The following is a 17,717-nucleotide window of genomic DNA, read 5'->3' as shown; positions in this document are numbered from 1 at the left end:
ATCATAGAGGTCATAGGTTCGAATCCTGTTCATGTTGGAGCCACCAACCTCATTCCCAGGGTCTCTCTTGTAACCGGTTACAAGAGAGACCCTGGCAAATAATCGGCCAGATAACTGTGAGGATTACTTCTCGCCTTCATCTAAAGGTTTTCCTGATTGTAACTTACAAAATGAGGGGTGGTCCACAGGGGTAGTCCATGGACCAGGTCCACAGGGGTGGTCAGTGAACCTGGGATCCATGTTTTGTATACATCCATCAAATCAAATGAAGGCAGATCAAAGCAAGTGCTTAGTACCCCATGCAATATACTCCACTTTCATTCAATACATGTCCTTTGTCTGACCACCCCAACAAAACAAACCTTCGTACTGTAAATTCTGCTTAAAATGGCTCCGTAGCGATACTCATCTTTATGTCGTATTGCCATTAATGTGCCAATCAGAGATATATTGGCTGTTGAAACAAAGGTTCTTTTGTTCTCTGATTGGCAGAATTTATTTATCAAAAGAATTGTTTATAAACAGTGAATATCACTATATTAATTGAGCAATATTCATGTACATGTAGTTTACTGCACATATATGTCACATACAGTCTCGTGTCAGTCTCAGGCCTGGGTTACAGTGTCCTAAATAAAGTAAATTCTAAGTAACTTTCTTTCAATTAATATGATTGGTTTATTTCCCAAAATGAGCATTTCTGATTGGCTATTACGTTGCGCGACAAATTGACGCAAGCATGACGTGAGCGGCGTTGTCTACACTCTTATCGACAATGGCAAATTATCCAATCAGATTGTGAGATTACAAGCAATTGTGGTAAAATAATAGATTGATTTACACCTCTCTGTTTTAGCTGGTTTTTGAGGTAGATAAGAACGGTGGTCGTCTCAAAGGACACATTGCTCTAGATGATATCAAGTTGAAAGATGGTGCTTGCTCCACACCAGGTACTTGTAATTACGTAAACATAAGATGGGGACGAAGTAACTTCAAAACCATTGAAAAAATTATTTATGTCTAGAATTACAAGTGATCTGATACTTGGTTAATTTGATAATCATCACAAAGTGTCAAGTCTAAGCTCTGTACAGTTGACCAATTAGGTCGATGTGCACTATTTGTGTATTATTTTTTCACAATTACACCATTTTACCATATTTCGTCAAGAGAACGTGCAAAATGTGAGATGGTACAGTAATACATTGTGGTGTCCTGGCTTGATGGGTTTAGAACAGAGCAATACGGACGGATCAATAATAAGAAAAGACATTTCACTATGCTTTTGTGCTGTTTATATTGTTCATGCAAGTCCTGAAGGACAGACTGATGATGCATTTTTTTAAAAAAACCAGTCTTGCCAAACAAAATTGATGGTTTAACATACCGTACAATACTGGTGGACATTTTGCTCATTGCCTGTATTTTTACTTGCCCCTGCAGGGCTCGGAAAAATATGGAAATCAGAAAGTATAATATGCGCAGATATTTTGCGGGTTGCATAGAAGAAATGTCCACATGTACAGTATTAATATAATTGTGTGAAACTATTCAATAAGGGATTTATTATTCCACTATATATATTACACCATTTTCTAGTATTTTGGCTTCTTCCTGCACTGATGGAGAATTGTATCGATTGCATAATATAATAAGGCTCATGTGAATGATGAAAACAACGCAGGTGAATAGTACCACTACCTCCGAGTTAACCAATCAGCGCACGCGGAGAGCACTATTCACCTGTGTGGTATATACTAATAAATGTTACACCATCGAATAAGATGTATATATCACATCAAATGATGAGAACTTTTAATGTCCCCTTTAACCCTTTCATTCCTGACAGTGAGATTTATGGATTTTAGGATAGTACGCACACTCTCATTGGTCAATAGCTGTGTCAAGATAGGATTATGTAAACACGGCTGTGACATCACATGACTTTTGATTGGTTATGTGTTGTCAGACGTTTTGATTGGCTGGTAGGAAATATGAGCATGTATAAAAAAAATCTGTTTCAATCAAGAAGTAAAATTTTCCTTTATTTGTTGAATTATTTTTGAGAATCATTTTATAAAAGCAGCAGGAGAGTTGTCTGTTCTTGGCTGTTGTTCTTCGGGAGTTGGGAGAATTCTCCCAACTCCTCCTCGTGTAAATTAGATGAGGCTACAGCTGTATGTAAACAGGGAAAAAGTCCCCTATTGCTTAAATGTCTTACGCCAGATGATTTACTTGCCAATGGGGGCCTCTTCAGGGATGAATGGGTTAAAAGAGTGAAATATTGCAGAAAGCAGACAGTATCTTCAGTATCAACACATGTGTCAATCTTTACCCAACAGGAGGGCTTTGTGACTTTCAAAAGGATATCTGCAATTTTACACAAGACTCATCAGATAACCTTGACTGGACCCGCTATAAAGGTTTCACACCCACTCCAGGGACGGGACCAAGTGTTGACCACACCTTAGGCTCACAATCAGGTAATATAATGACCATTAATAAATTTATGGTGTAAATTTAAATTCTGATTAACAAGGACTTCCTCTCTCTTGAGTAGAGTTGAGAAATCAATTTAACTTCTGACCGCTCATATGGGTTGTTCATAATTTTTTTTAAAAATGTAATTATACTCTATTTTGAGGTATTTGAAGTGTTGATGGAATGCGTGCATGCGCAGGAACGAGTATTGTGATGGCGGAAAGAGCGTTGATCTGTTCCTGTTAGCAAAATGAATAATTATTGTGTAATGTTTGGAAACGATGAAAAGGATGGTTTAGGGTTAGTTAACTGACCCGACACGTCTGCGAACTGACCGTAACAGCAAAATGAGTCATTGGTGAGAAGAAGGGATGTTGGATATGTTTGCAACGGCATCAATTATTAAAGCTTAGTTCTTCGAAATTTTGAGAGTTCCACCAAGGAAACTAGTAAGACTGTACATGTATAATAAGACTAAAGCTGTTAGAAAGAATGTTACATGTAGATCGTACTTAAGAAATTGTCTCTCAATATTCATTCTTAACAGATAAAGAACTGTATTCATTTCATCAAAGTTTATATCTCTTTGATGGTCAAACAAATGTTACAGTACTAGCTTTCAAAGTAGTGTCAAACATTCATACAGGTGTACATGTACAATGTATGTGTGATAGTGGTGTCTATTTTTTCCGTGATCGGAAGCTCTAAGCTATTATACATGTAATAATAAGAAATCACCAGTTTGTGTGTTTGTTATGCTAACAATTAATTCGAAGTATGGTAAGGGCTCAGCATAAATAACAAAGCACAGATGTTATCTGCTGTGAAGATAATTTGATGTTCTGTGATTTAGAATTAGGCCCAGGTCCCTCAAATGAGTCCTTGGACATCATTACAATGTATAATGAAGGTTAATTAGCTCAACACGGAATGAGGCCATAATTTTATTATTTTGATGTTTGTGGCAGAGGTGACTGTTTTCTTTAGGGTTAGTCTAATCACACCAATGAATTATTCCAAAATGAAGGCATAGAAACTCAACAAATTAAAATTGGCTTGAAATTTTGAAAAATAAATGAAAATGGAGAATGGTGTGAATTCATCAAAGACTACCAACCTGTCAGAGAAAGTATGAAATTAATAATCTGCTTGTTGTGAATAAATAACAGACAGCAAATGCCTGGGTGCTGAAAACAATGATAATATAATAATGATGTGGATGATTGGTGTGAAATAGAGGAAGGACCATCGGTGAAAATAATGATAATTGACTGAACATGGTAATTGTTGCACTAGGAGAACTGGTCTATTTCTGTTTGTTTGTGATAATATTTTGAATAGTGATGCAATGCCTATTGAGGAAATAGTAGTCAACTTTTTACTGTATATACACATAGAGTTGAATTCCAGCAAAGAGGATCCAGCACGAAGGATACTAGCATGAATCTAATAATTGTATAATAAAAACGTGACCTATATGAGGAAAACAAGACTGGAGAAAAAACTCTAACTGCATTTTTAGTTTATACACATTAAATTTACTTAGTTACAATATTAAATTCGCTTCCATACACTACCCACATCTATCATCTCTATTTTTTAAAACAGCATCATCACCTTTGCACGACTATCAATTTCAAATTGACACGTACCTATCCACGGGTTAGCCATTGGCTCCTCATGTTTCTGTTCTCTTAGAACCTTAATTTATTGTTTTTCAACTTTTATTTGTGTAGGCTATTACCTGCTATTTGAAGCCTCTGGCTCAAGTCCTGGTGCAGTGGCAAGAGTAATGAAAAGTTATCCACAAACACCCCCCATGTGCCTCACCTTCTGGTATATGATGTATGGCAGAACCTTGGGAACTCTCAATATTTATAAAAAAGTTGGAAGCAGCCTTGGAAATGCAAGTTGGAGTATTTCCGGAGACCAAGGTCTCATGCGGACATGGCTCAAGGGGCAAGTGACAATGAGCAGTATGATGCCTTTCAGTGTAAGTCCATAGAATGATAAAACAGTAGTAATCACCTTGTCACCTTGATTGAGCGTTTAGTATGTGGTCTAAAGAAGACCCAAATATGTCATTTTTGGTAATTGTGAAGAAGAGCTCCCCAAAAAACCTGTCGGCCGACTGTTGGTCGACTGTCGGTCTTCTGTTGGCTGACTGTTGGCCGTCTGTTGGCCAACTGTCGGCTGTCTGTTGGCCGACAGACGGCCGACAGATTTTGCCACAAACACAGACTACCAGTCGGCTGACAGTTGATGTGTCGGTAACATGTCGGTAACCTGTCGGTAACATGTCGGTACAATGCTAACACTATAACCTCGCTAATTTTTCTCTTTTTTTCGCTGATACACTGATAAGAATAAACAACTCGAAAAAAAATCCTTCTATAACCATCCATCGGTAGCCTGCTGGTAACTTGTTGGTAACCTGTCGGTAGTCTGTTGGCCGACAGTCAACCTACAGTCGGCCGACTAGTTTTTAAGGGAGCTCTTCTTCACAATTACCCCATTTTTAAAAACCCAGGGCCTCCAAATTGTATATATACCCTGTAAGCTTAAAGAATAAGATTTTCAACTTGTTTGGAAACAAAAGTGGTTTTCTTGCTGAACTAATGTTAACAGCTTGTTGTACATAACTTTGCTTAGTAATCAGGCAAAGCATACTGCAATGGAGGTTCTAGAGATTCCTTCAGCTGTTCTTGGCTACCATTTGTAGAGGGACATTTGGAAGCTGTCCATCCGCGATAAACTCGCTTGTAAATAATTTATTTGGCAATTGAAAATAATTTCCATCAAATTTGTAAGCAACGATCAAAGCAACAGTGGGCTATTTACCTTGCAAGTTCTCTAAAATTGCGCTGTCTTTTCTCGCACATGGACGATTGATTTCTGTGAAAACTTAGTGAGCAGTTATCATAATGTTTACACAGTATCTGTTTTAATGTTTAGTTCAAACAGACTTATTTTGGGTTTTGAGGGTGATTATGGAAATTTACATGTACAGATTTCTTCTGGGATGTTCTCTTGATAAGCCACAATACACCTGCAATGTTGGACAAAATTATACTTGAAAGAGATGTGGCTTTCAAATCCAATGGTGTTTACAGTAGTAATAACAGTCATTGTCAGTGGATGCAGGAATTTTGCCTAGAGAGAGTATTGGAAGGGCCTTGACAAGGTGGCCCTGTGGGTACACTGGGAGCTATGCAGAAAGTATGCAATAAAGTGGTGTGACCATCAACACTTGGTAGTTTGTAGAGAATGGAGAAGTTACATGTAGGATAACATGGGACATGACTATGATCTACCCAGACAAGCGGCTGAAGCACAATTGGCCAGGTATCACAGGAGTAGAAACTTATCAACATTGCTGTGCTAGGGGACCACAGCATCGTTATGGTGTACAGCTGTAAGTCACCAACTTTTAGTCCAAAAATCTTGTTAGCATCCACAAGGATATGGCCAAGGCATATACAAACATCATTGAAAACCTTGCAGATGTATCTGGTTTACTGAGGGCCTCACATACCTGCTACCAAAGTGAAAAGAAGCTAAAACCTCAAAGAATTACATGTACAGGCCTGCATTATAACTTACCTTCCGATGTGGTATAAGATCCTCACATCCATTCTTACTGATAGAAAGAGCAAGATTATTTCGTGATTTTGGTTACCATAGTAACTGTAATTTTCACATAAAGGTATTTCAAATTAGGCTGAAATACCTCTGCTCTGAGCCAATCAAATTGCAGAAATTTCTCAGGTAGTAGTATTAAGGTTAGTAACACCCTAGCACTACTAGTGATCACATGCAGTCTTAACTTCATACAGTGGAAAATGAGTGAGATAAAAAAGCTACAATAATTGTAGATACAAAAACATGAAAGCTCCTCACAACTTAACTAATACACTGTACATTGCCCTTGAGACGTCATAGATCACCTCCCTAGCTAGAAATGTTGATGGACAGGGCCGTACAAATAATTGGAAACATCTTTTAAAACAATAACGATAAGATTGAGTATTTATCTAAAAGACTCGGAAGATGCATTGCTTCAATTAGTGGGAGAGCATGACAGAAAGAAACTTTTCTTCTTCCAAAAAGACGCTCAAAAGTTGGCTGAAGATCTGAATTTGCTTAACCTGGACAAAACAATGGATGAACCAGCAACCAAATTTGCGAAAACAAAAAGAGTAAATCAAAACGCACTACACCAGGCCAAAAAGTTTATAGAAAAGCGGTGGAAAGATAAGGCACACCATGTCAAGTACCCAAACAGAGTAAAGGAAGTTGATGTTGGCCACCAAAAGACCAACCAGTGGCTAAACAGAAGGCTTGATAATTGCAGCCCAAGACCTGAAAGCCTAGCCAGTCGATCATACCATGCTAGGATTATCAAGGACAACACTGACCCCTTGTGTAGGAGGTGCAACACGTACGTAGAGACAATTGACCAATTGAAATTGTGTCTGGCTGCCCTACTCTCGCTAAAGTGGAATAGATCCAGAGACACGATAGAGCAACAGTATACACACAAACATACAGTGCAAAACTGTAATATAACAACATCTTAAAAATGGTACGCCCACACCCCGGAAACTGTAACAGAAAGTGAAAATGTCTACATCCTATATGGAATGTACTGATACTCACAGATCAGGAAAAAGCTGCTAACAAGCCTGACACAGTAATTAAAGACCTCAAAATAATAATAATAATAATAATAATAATAATAATAACAATAATAATAATAATTATTATTATTGTTATTATTATGCCCTAATACTCTCAGATAAAAGGTGTTAATTCCAGTTTCTATTGGCTCCGGGCAACAACCAGTTGCCTAGGGTAACAAAGAAGCATCCTTCATTTTTCTTTCCTTTTCTGTCTACATCTCCAGCACTTTTCTAAGAATTCTTTCTGCCCCCAAATGTGCAGATCTCTGAATCAGTTCAATGGATGTGTCCATACCAATGGTCCTCAGATTTTCTTTTAACCTCAGTGGTATTGTCCCCAATTCCCCCACCACTATGAGTACTACATTGCACCTTTATCCTTACGCCCAATATCTTTCAAATTTATCTCAGGCAAGGTCTTGGTGTTTCTCTACTTTTTCGTCTTCTTTTAGTCTCACCCTTCTATCTTACGGCATTGCTACATCTAAAATTTGGCAGTTGTTCCTTCTTTTGTCTATGATTAATAAATCTGGTCGCCTAGCCTCGAATCTCATGGTCTGTTCTTACACTGAAGTCCCACAACATCAAGTGCAATCTTCATTTTGAAGTATACACTGTTAGGAACATGTTCATACCACCTCTCATTTTCCTCAAACCCATATTTTCCTGCCAGGTCACAATGAATTGCCCGAGCTACGTTGTCATGTCTCTTTTTCACAATGTTGCTGATTGTCTTGTTGCCTTGTTTGCCTTATTATTATTATTACTATTATTACTGCTGGTATTATTATTAGTATTATAGTGATATTGGTGATGATGATGATGATTATTATTATAATGACCACCATGACTATCACGAAGACAAAGAAGATAACATTGCACCAGGCAATTAAAAAAAGGTTGATGTAAAAAATATAAGCTTAATGCTCTCTTCATAAATCAGCTAGTGCAAATAATTCATTCACTTTAATTAAACAATCTTTTTTCATTTTGCATACATTCACTGCTTACGTTTGGTATCTTTTTTCTCGTAACATTGTTGTAATTTCTTGCAGGTGGTCTTTGAGGGAGTCAGAGGCAGGGGAGTGCAAAGTGACATTGCTGTTGATGATATATCAACAACAGCAGGCCAATGTGTTGCTCCTGGTCAGTAGTTTAGCATTATTTTAATTCTTAGTTTTTGTCTTTTTTTTTTTTTAATTAATAATATATCTGGACAAATTTCTCTATTGTGATTGGCTTAAGAGAGATGCAATTTCCAGGTAACACAGTACAGAAAAGAGGTTTAAAATCCCATGCAAAAAGAAACAAATCAAGCATTCTGATTGGTCAATGATCAAAGGAACTTTCAGAGGGGCAATCAAATGCAATCCCCATATGGTGCAATTTTTGTGTTGCACGCATTTCTTCTGATTAATTGCGATTATATCATCTCAAAATTTTTTCGTATATACTATTGACAAGTAATCACATGATTTTTCTTGTGCAATTTGGAATAAACGTATGAGCACTTGTCTTGAAAAAAATTACTCTTGGTTATTTATTCCAAATTACACTCAAACTCATGTGATTACATGTACCTCTACTGGTCAGTAGAAAAGAATGGACTTTGGAGTATGGACTACGGACCACAGACTATTAGGTATAAAACGCAGACTATGAACTATATGGACTGAGTATAAATTTTAAAATGTGGACTATGGTATCAAATGCGGAATAGGGTAGCAAATGTAGACTTAAACGACTATAAACAGCATAATATAACCTGAAAATAATGCATAAAGTTTAATAATATTATTGTGAATCGCCTTGCCAAAATATCTTGCATTCAAAACAGCTCAAGCGTTCTTCCCATCAGTAAAAATTTTGAAAACCAAAAATCTGATTTTGCTGCATCAACATGAAAATTTCAATTATCCAGATGAGTGCCAGAATCACGTAGCTTCTTTAAAATTTCTTTCGTCTGGCACTTCAAATAAATGGTGTGACTACGAAAACTATGGAACATCTCGATTGGAGTAGTTCATGGAATGCAAATTGCAAAATGTACGTGTACCACCCCAGAAATGTATATTAATTTAAAGTAATATTCAGTGATGCTCGTTATTTGCATTTTGTAGAAGACGACGTGATTTTGAAAAAAACATTTTGTTACAAAAAATTAAGGTGAAATGTTTCTAAACATCATACTAAAGTTTAAAAAGTTTAAAGAAAGGATGATGTTCTGACGTTATCAAGTCATGAAATTAAATTTCGAATGGAAATTGATTATAAAATAATACTAACAAAATGGCTATCAAATGTCTTAAATTGGATGTTCTCTCTGTCAAACTTATTTCTTTTGCTTCCATAAGGTCCTAATCATCCTACCTCTTTCCCATGATGTGTTAATATTCAGTCAATCTGTTGTGATATTTGAGAAATAAAGAGTACATGTATGTCTAGTTCAGAGCATTGGTAGAGAGCTGTTGCAGGCTGCATGTCAAGACCATGAATTGTGTTTATTTGGCCTTTTCTTATTGAATTTCATTCTTTTTTTGAGTACATGTTACTGTTCTTAGCAGAAGTTGCATGTACTCGTACATGTGTACCATTTGCAAATTAATAAATATTTGGGGTTTTAAAATAACAACATTGACAAAACTCTGCACTATCTCAGTTGCAAGTGGTTGTTCAATGTTATTTTTATGAAAAATCCTTATATTTCATTGATAATTATCTGAGAGTGTATGATAAGGTGCTTTTCTCTCTCAGGGGACTGTGATTTCCAGAAAGACTTCTGTACTTGGACTAACATGGCTGGTGATCAGTTTGATTGGATAAGGGATTCAGGAGGAACACCCAGTAGTCTTACAGGTCCAGATACTGATAGGCTTGGCTCAAGTTCAGGTACATTATTACTGATGTTGAGACAATAAAGCTAGAAATAAGCAAACTATGTGTTTTTATTCAGGAGTAGAAGGCAGCTACAGTCCAACGATTATCATTGTTGTTCAAGTTAATGGTAGATGATCAAGGTTGAGGATTGTGTGTATCTGCCAAAGCTAAGTCGCAGCTGTTGCACATTAAAACATAAAATGAGCAGACCAAGTTTAAGGCATTTATTGTTCTCAAGGTACGCCACGCATACCAAATCTACAGTGCATTATGCGTGTAGATTATAGCTGACTGTAAAAATCTTTTTCTGACAGTTCAGCAAACCTTGTGTTTCTCTCACCCATGAAAAAATTTGCTGAAAGTACTGTTACAGTAACAGTAGTTTGGCATGTTCTAGTGTTGTTTATAATTTCAAACAAATGATGTCATGCACTGTACATGTACCTACAGGCATTTGAACTTACTACATGTAATTATTACATTAGTATGTATTTCTCTTAACTGCATGTCGGTGTGACATCAGTTGTTTGAAATTTCTTTTCTGTAATCATAGAGTACTTAAATGTACACAATCAGAGTTGAGATAGTAATACTAGTGTACAGGAATCCATTTTACCAGCCCTAAGGACTTGAGCTGCACTGGTGTCTGACTCCTTGCTATTATAATAGTCTGCCTTATAATAGGAACAGGGAGCGTGAGGGTATGAATCAGCTGTGCTGTTTTTTTTTTGTTTTAGAACTGCATGGTTACAAGTATGTTAGACTGCCAGGCTTGGTGTGTGTTGCACATCAACCCAGTCACAATAAGCTGTGGCATACATGTAACGTTTGATGAATAACAAATATCATAAAGTTATTAATTTATTGTTGAGATATTAGGGGGCTTTAGCAACGAGAACAGCGATGGCAATGAGAACGCCACTAACTTGCATATTTAGTGAGCAATTAAAGCAATACAGCTTTGCACACTCTGCACATGCATCGTTTAATTTTTACCTATTTCTTTGCCGTGGTCACCAAAACAACAATGTGAAATGTCCAAATGTGAGATTTTAGGTAGTCAATGTCAGCACTTGAGGATAAATTTCATTTTCTCCCCTAAATTGAGCGCCGTTCGTACTAGTTTCGCTTTGAGGCTTTGTCACACCTTTGTCACGTTAAAATGCATGGAATAGTCACGAAGCGATTACAATAACGCGAATCCACATTAATCTTAACGATGATGTGCCTGTTACTATTGCTGTTGTTGTTGCCAAAACTCCCTTTTAATAAGCTTGAGGGAAGCATTCAGGTTTTCCTGAATAAGTGGTGCTGCCAGCCAGTTGATTTAGTTTTATTGTATTGGTCTAGCGATAATTTCCCTTCAAAGGGTTTGGAACCTGTATTCAATTCCTACTACTATCCTTGCTAGTTAAAGAGACACTGTCACCGAATGACATGCGCACCAGTTATCGAAGCGAATTGATCAGAATTGGTGGCCATAATGGCTTTGACAGTGAGTGAGGTGAATTGCATGAAATTTGCACCAAATCACAATAATTTAACATCTTAACAAATTACCATGTTTAGGAGGGTCCAGACTTAGCATGGCCAGAAGTCACATCCTAATACTATGGCATTATCCCTAAAGGTGATAGAGAATGATCCCTTCCAGATTTGAATGCCTGTGTGGCCGTGTTTTGTATTCTCTCTGTGGTAAATTCAGAATGCTTTTGTCACTTCAATCCAGGGTTTTATGTCTTCATTGAAACCTCATTTCCAAGAGCAATTGGTGACAAAGCAAGACTACTTAGCCAGAGGCTTAATGGGACAAAGTCTAAAAGCTGCTTCACTTTCTGGTATCACATGTATGGTAGACATATTGGCACACTCAATCTGTATGAGTTAGTCGGAAGCACAGAGACACTCATTTGGACACTGGCAGGAAATAAGGGAAATAAGTGGTTCAGTGGGCAAGTTGCTGTGGGAAATGTCACAGGATACAAGGTATGGTGTGTGTCAGCTTGTTCAGTTTCCAATGACAGTTGTCTGAAATCACATTGTTCTTTATTGTTCCTCACTGTTCTTCAGTCTAATGATTTCTCTGTCTATGAAGAATAAAATAATACTGTTGATGTTTGTGGTGATGCTGTAAGATGTTCTGTTCCCTATCAAGAGGCTTATTAATAGCTACATGTATGTGTTTAACTACTTGTTTATCCAAAGCCCTGTCCTGCAGTTTACAATGAAGTTTGTCTTTCATTCTTGGCTGTCAGACATTCCGACAGTGCATAACAGTGATTTTATAACAAGGCAAGATTATACAGATAGATGTTGCCTTAATTAGTTATGCGTCCAATGTTTATCTCTGGGAGGAAAGGGAGGATGGTATTGACATCTTTCTTAACTCATTACATATATTATTCTATTAATGAGAAGTGGCCGATTGTGTGCCTAGATGGGGTTGTGTGGTGTGAAGGAAGTACCTGTCGAGAAATTTATACAAGTGATAGCAGGGAGGGAGCTTGCAAAGTGCACCTAAGACCCATTACGGTGCACATACTTCACTTCAAGGTGTTTGTCTTGGACCTGTGTTTTATGTCTTGACTGTTTCTTGTCTCAGATCATTGCAGAGGGAATAAGGGGAAGTAGCTATGCAGGAGATATTGCCATTGATGACTTTAAGATCTTACATGGTGTCAATTGTCAAATTTTACCATCAAGTGCTTCGCCAAATGCACCAACCACTCCTGTGCCTATCACAACTGCTGCAGTAACGACCACTCCACCATGTGAGCTTCTTATTTGATGTTCTTTCTTGTGAATTCTTTCATTTTCTAGCACTGTGAACGCCCAGTCTTCAAAAACCTGGGATTTTAGTTTGCAGCTGTGGAATTTCCAGGCCCAAATGTTTGTGGAATCAAGGGACATAAAAGTTCACAAACCAAATTTTAGTAATAATAATAATAATAATAATAATAATAATAATAATAATCATCATCATCATCATCATAATAATAATAATAATAATAATCATAATAATAATAATAATTGGCCTTTCGCTTTTTTGCAAAGATAGTTTTAGATTTTAGATACTTTTTGTTTCCAATTCTTACTTTTCTTACTTTTTAATATTTCTTGTAAAAAATTTAGAAATGAAAATTGTTATTATTAGTTATTAATAAGACAGTTTTTTTAATTTTACATATTCAATTTTCAAGAACTACCATTAGGAGCTCATTTTCTTGATGTAATCTATTTTCGGTTTTACTTGGCAAATAAAGATTATTAATATTTTACAATAATAATAATAATAATAATAATAATAATAATAATAATAATAATAATAATAATAATAATAATAATAATAAATAGGTGCTTATAGGGCGCATTTCTAACCTCAATGTGCCTAAAAACAGATCATTCATTAAAAAGACAGAGAAAAATAAATAATTAACAGTAATGTTTTTGAAACAAAAATGTCTTAAGCCTAGTATTGAATGTTTCTACTGTTTCTGCTCTTTTAATATATTCGGGAATTGAATTAAAAAAAAATTAGTGGAATTTAAGAACTCAATCAATCTTTAGTACCCTTGATTTCGTTTTTTGTTTGTTTATTTCATTGACACATTTCCTAATCATGAATGAATAATGTTTAGGGCAATTTTAGATACAGTCAAACCCCTATTAAGCGGCCACCTGTTAAACTGCCACCCCTATTAGCCAGCCAGTAATCAAAGTGCTGACGAGGCCTTTTCTATTGTTTTTACCTCTATTAAACGACCATCCCCCTTAAGCAGCCACTATCCATTTCCCCAAGGGTGGCCGCTTAATAGAGGTTGAACTGTATTTTTTTTCAATTTCTGTTCATTCTCTAATTCACTATTTTCTCAAATCCCACAATGCATCTTGTTTACTCCCCAAAATTTTGCATGGTCATTGTTTGCAATTTCTCCTGGGACATGATGATGTCCCAAGAGAAATCGAAAGCAATGCCTATGCAAAATTTTGGTGGGTATACATGTATAAACAAAGTCTGTTATGGGATTTGAGAAAGTAGAGAATCAAAATTTTATCATGTTCTTGATTCAAAACAAAACAAAACAAAACAAAATCAACAACAGCAACAACAACGACTTTATTTGTGAAGGTGTAAAGTTCCCATAATTTGACTCCACCAATATTTGCCATGGCTTCCCAAACAAAGGGAAAGTACTCTTCTGGGAAACGCTGAATAAGACTGTAGACTTAGAAAAGGAAATCACATGGAGTCGACTGTTGGGCAATTTCTGCAACGTCGGAAAATGCAAGTGATATTAATCCTTAATTTAATGAGGAAACGTGCGTTTGCTTGGTTATAAATAAGGGCAATTTTTTTTTATTGAGAAAGTCAAAAACGCACCCTGTTGCACAATTTCGTAGCATGCCATTTCAGTGTTCAGCTAGAGTCAATGAACTGTAAAAAGCACGAATCAGCTGAATGATAGTTTATTTTTGTACAACAACACCAAAACAACGATACCAGCCCTGCTAAAACTCAGTTACTACATGAAAATAATGGAATTAATTTTACCTGGGGTAAATGCAAAAAAAATGCCTTCTGTCTCAGCCAATCAGCATTTAGTAAATTTGCCCTCTATGTTATAAAGGGAATTAAAGTGACTTGAGCATATAAAATATCCGGCTGTATTACATTACTTGTAATGTTATTATTGTCATAGGACTCATTAGCTATATTAAATGAACTGGAAACCAGCCAAAGTAACTTTCAACTGTAGGCGAGAATGTCAGTGTGGCATGCTCTATGCATGACTGAATGTATATTTTTAACCTCTCGGTATTTTGCAGTTTAATGGTTATCCAGTCACATGTGTCATGTACCATTATAATTGAACTTATCCTTCGTCAGCATTCTCATCTTGAAGGAATATGCCAGGAGGCAATAATTACTTATCAATTCCCTGTTCAAAGATAACAAAGTGATTGTTCCTTTCAGCAAATGTTGGCATTAACTGCAACTTTGAGACTGATCTTTGTACGTGGCAACAAGACACAAATGACCAATTTGACTGGACAAGAAATAGAGGTTCAACATTCTCATCCTCGACCGGACCATCTGCAGATCACACGACAGGTAGTCCAAAGTATCCATAAGCCAAGTTCAATAAACACATGGGCACTTCGGGATAAAAACAAGCATACGTCTTAAATACCAAGGATTTCGAATGCAAATCCTTGCAGTATTTTCGATAACAAAGGGAAAAATTACGTTCTTGTTTTTATTTTGACGTACGTGGTTTTTTTAAAACTATGAACGCACTTAGAGTCAATGTTTAAACAGTCTTAACATAACAAAACCCTAGCTGAAAACTTAGTGAAAACCCGGATTGCAAGACTGTTTTACTGTGGGCAAACAGAGGCGAAAGTCCTGAATTGCAGGTTTGGGAATACAACTTGCATTCCAACGTGCATTGACAGCCAAACTGACTTTCTGTTATTTCACCCGCCAGCACAAGTTTGAAACTTGTGATGACGCAGTTGTAAATCTGTTTGCCTAGGGCTTAAAGTGCTTAAATAAAATTATTATTAGAAACAAACTGAGAAGTCTCCATAGAGAAAAACTGAGCATTAATAGGAAGCATCAAGCAAACGGGCGTCATGTTTAAGTACCGTATTTACCCGTGTATAATACGCGCCCGTGTATAATACGCACTCCAATTCAAAGCCGATAGATGGTAATTTTGCATACTGGTGTTTTTATTCATTCACAGGTAGAGGTTGGTATATATACATTGAGTCATCGTCGCCTAGAAGGCTAAATGACACGGCCAGGTTAATAAGTGCCCAAGTTCCTGCTACCACTGGTAGTAATGGGAAATGCCTGTCGTTTTGGTATCACATGTATGGCGCTCACATCAATACTCTTAGTGTGTATGTTAGGACTGGTGCTCATGATACACAGTTGTGGTCCAAGACAGGAACACGTGGGGACAAATGGCTGCATGCGTTGGTGACTATCACCAGCAGGACTCACTTCCAGGTGCGTGTACAAGCAAATAACTGTTACACGGGGTAATTCCTCTTTGGAGTTCTTGAAAAGTCCTTGACGTCCATTTATCGTTGAAAACGCATTTAATTTCATGCAACTTTATACTTTATCCGTTTTGTTTTGATTTCTTTTATCAAGTGTCTGTCAGACAACCAGGGTAGTGCCTGTTGGTTGAGGATATACGTTTTGTCCAACTCGCGAGCGAGAAAAACAAATTATAAAAGACCACTTCCAGCCTATTCGGCACAACTGCTATGAAATTGTACAAAAAACACTGCTACACTCTTTTTCCATCTTTCCCCCTCTTCTGCATCAGGCCATAACTAGGGCTCACTAGCTTAAAATTTCAGCGTGTGAATGTAACTTGTTATATCTGCAAAACGAGAGTTTAAAGTCTGAGAGCCCAAAATTCCCGTGCTGCTTATTAGTTCTGCGGCCTACACACGCTTTGCATTCTTAAACTAGTAAGCCTTTGATTTCATTTTATCCTTGATCCAGCTCTCGCAAGATCTTAAAGTTAGTAATGGTGGACTGTTCAATAGGACAATTCCAGTTAAAATAACAGGTGTCTCTTTTAAATCAAGGCTTAAAACTTTGGTCGCTTAGTGTTTAGTTAACATAGTTTTAAAATGCAAAATAAAATAAGAATTGGTCACAGTGGCACTTTAAAGTGATAATGACAATTGCTTAACATAAGTTTCAACTACATGTATAGATTGTTATGGTTGGATCTGTGGGGCACAGTTATCAAGGAGACATTGCATTGGATGACATTTCAATGTCATCAGGACCCTGTCAAGTGTCATCAAGTAAGTAGTGCAGTGAATGAACGTGGTAACCAAACGCAACGCAAAGCAAGAGCGTACAAGCAAGTTACAGCTCGGATTGCTGGTGTCTTTAAAGGGGACATGTCACGTTATTTTAGAGTTTTAAATCTGGTGACGTAATTTGGAGCACTGGGAAGAAACAAGCGCGGCCTTTGGCGTTGTTTCCAAACTCCCTGCAGTATTGCCATCGCCAAAACTCAACAGATCATTACGTGTCTACAACATTTACTGTTACTGAATGAACATTCAAGTAGACCCGACAAAATCTAACCTCGCCCCTGCCATGTTAAATTCGAAAGTAGGCCGCGCTCGGTTGTGGGATACGGCGTTAAAATCTTCCTCCCTAGTCCTCCGAATTACGTCACCAGATCACCTGGTCACGAGTGTAAAACTCGAAAAGGGTAAAGTGGAATTCCTTTTCTGCCGAGTAAATTATCGTAGAATCAAAAACAAGGTGATTCTGAGGAAGAAAGACGTATATCCAGGCGATTTCCCATAAATTTGAAAAATGTCGGGCCGATTTTTTTTCAAGATTACCCAAATTCAATCCATTTCTCTCGTCCAATTTTGTCCATCCATGCTCCTCTTTCATTCCTTTCTTTTATGTTGTTCAACCGTCTTAGAGTGGTTTAAAGTAATTAGAGAATTGCTTTGATTTATAATTACTTCACTCAGTGATTGGTTCAAAGTTCTTGCGCTAATTTTTCAACTAATCAGAAGTGAAACCAAAACCAATCATGGCTCGCGCGTGCACATTTTCCCGCGCTTTGTGTCGGCTACGTGTAATTACTTCGGGTTTTGATTGGTTTACTGGATTGTCTC

General features: G+C 37.0%; 1 protein-coding gene across 1 annotated transcript in view; it reads left to right on the top strand.

Annotated features, from left to right (window-relative positions):
* The window catches only part of LOC138000759 (MAM and LDL-receptor class A domain-containing protein 2-like), a 219,297-nt gene that overhangs the window by 13,659 nt on the left and 187,921 nt on the right, over positions 1 to 17,717 (top strand). The window contains exons 7-16 of the mRNA XM_068847403.1: positions 857 to 950; positions 2,343 to 2,483; positions 4,218 to 4,474; positions 8,219 to 8,309; positions 9,918 to 10,052; positions 11,770 to 12,026; positions 12,643 to 12,811; positions 15,016 to 15,153; positions 15,791 to 16,059; positions 16,784 to 16,877. Coding sequence (XP_068703504.1) covers positions 857 to 950; positions 2,343 to 2,483; positions 4,218 to 4,474; positions 8,219 to 8,309; positions 9,918 to 10,052; positions 11,770 to 12,026; positions 12,643 to 12,811; positions 15,016 to 15,153; positions 15,791 to 16,059; positions 16,784 to 16,877 — 1,645 coding nt within the window. The remainder of the gene's footprint in view (positions 1 to 856; positions 951 to 2,342; positions 2,484 to 4,217; positions 4,475 to 8,218; positions 8,310 to 9,917; positions 10,053 to 11,769; positions 12,027 to 12,642; positions 12,812 to 15,015; positions 15,154 to 15,790; positions 16,060 to 16,783; positions 16,878 to 17,717) is intronic.

This window comes from Montipora foliosa, chromosome 1 (genome assembly GCF_036669935.1).
Source record: "Montipora foliosa isolate CH-2021 chromosome 1, ASM3666993v2, whole genome shotgun sequence".
In the NCBI taxonomy this organism is placed as follows: domain Eukaryota; kingdom Metazoa; phylum Cnidaria; class Anthozoa; order Scleractinia; family Acroporidae; genus Montipora; species Montipora foliosa.
This window is presented reverse-complemented; position numbering and strand designations above follow the sequence as displayed.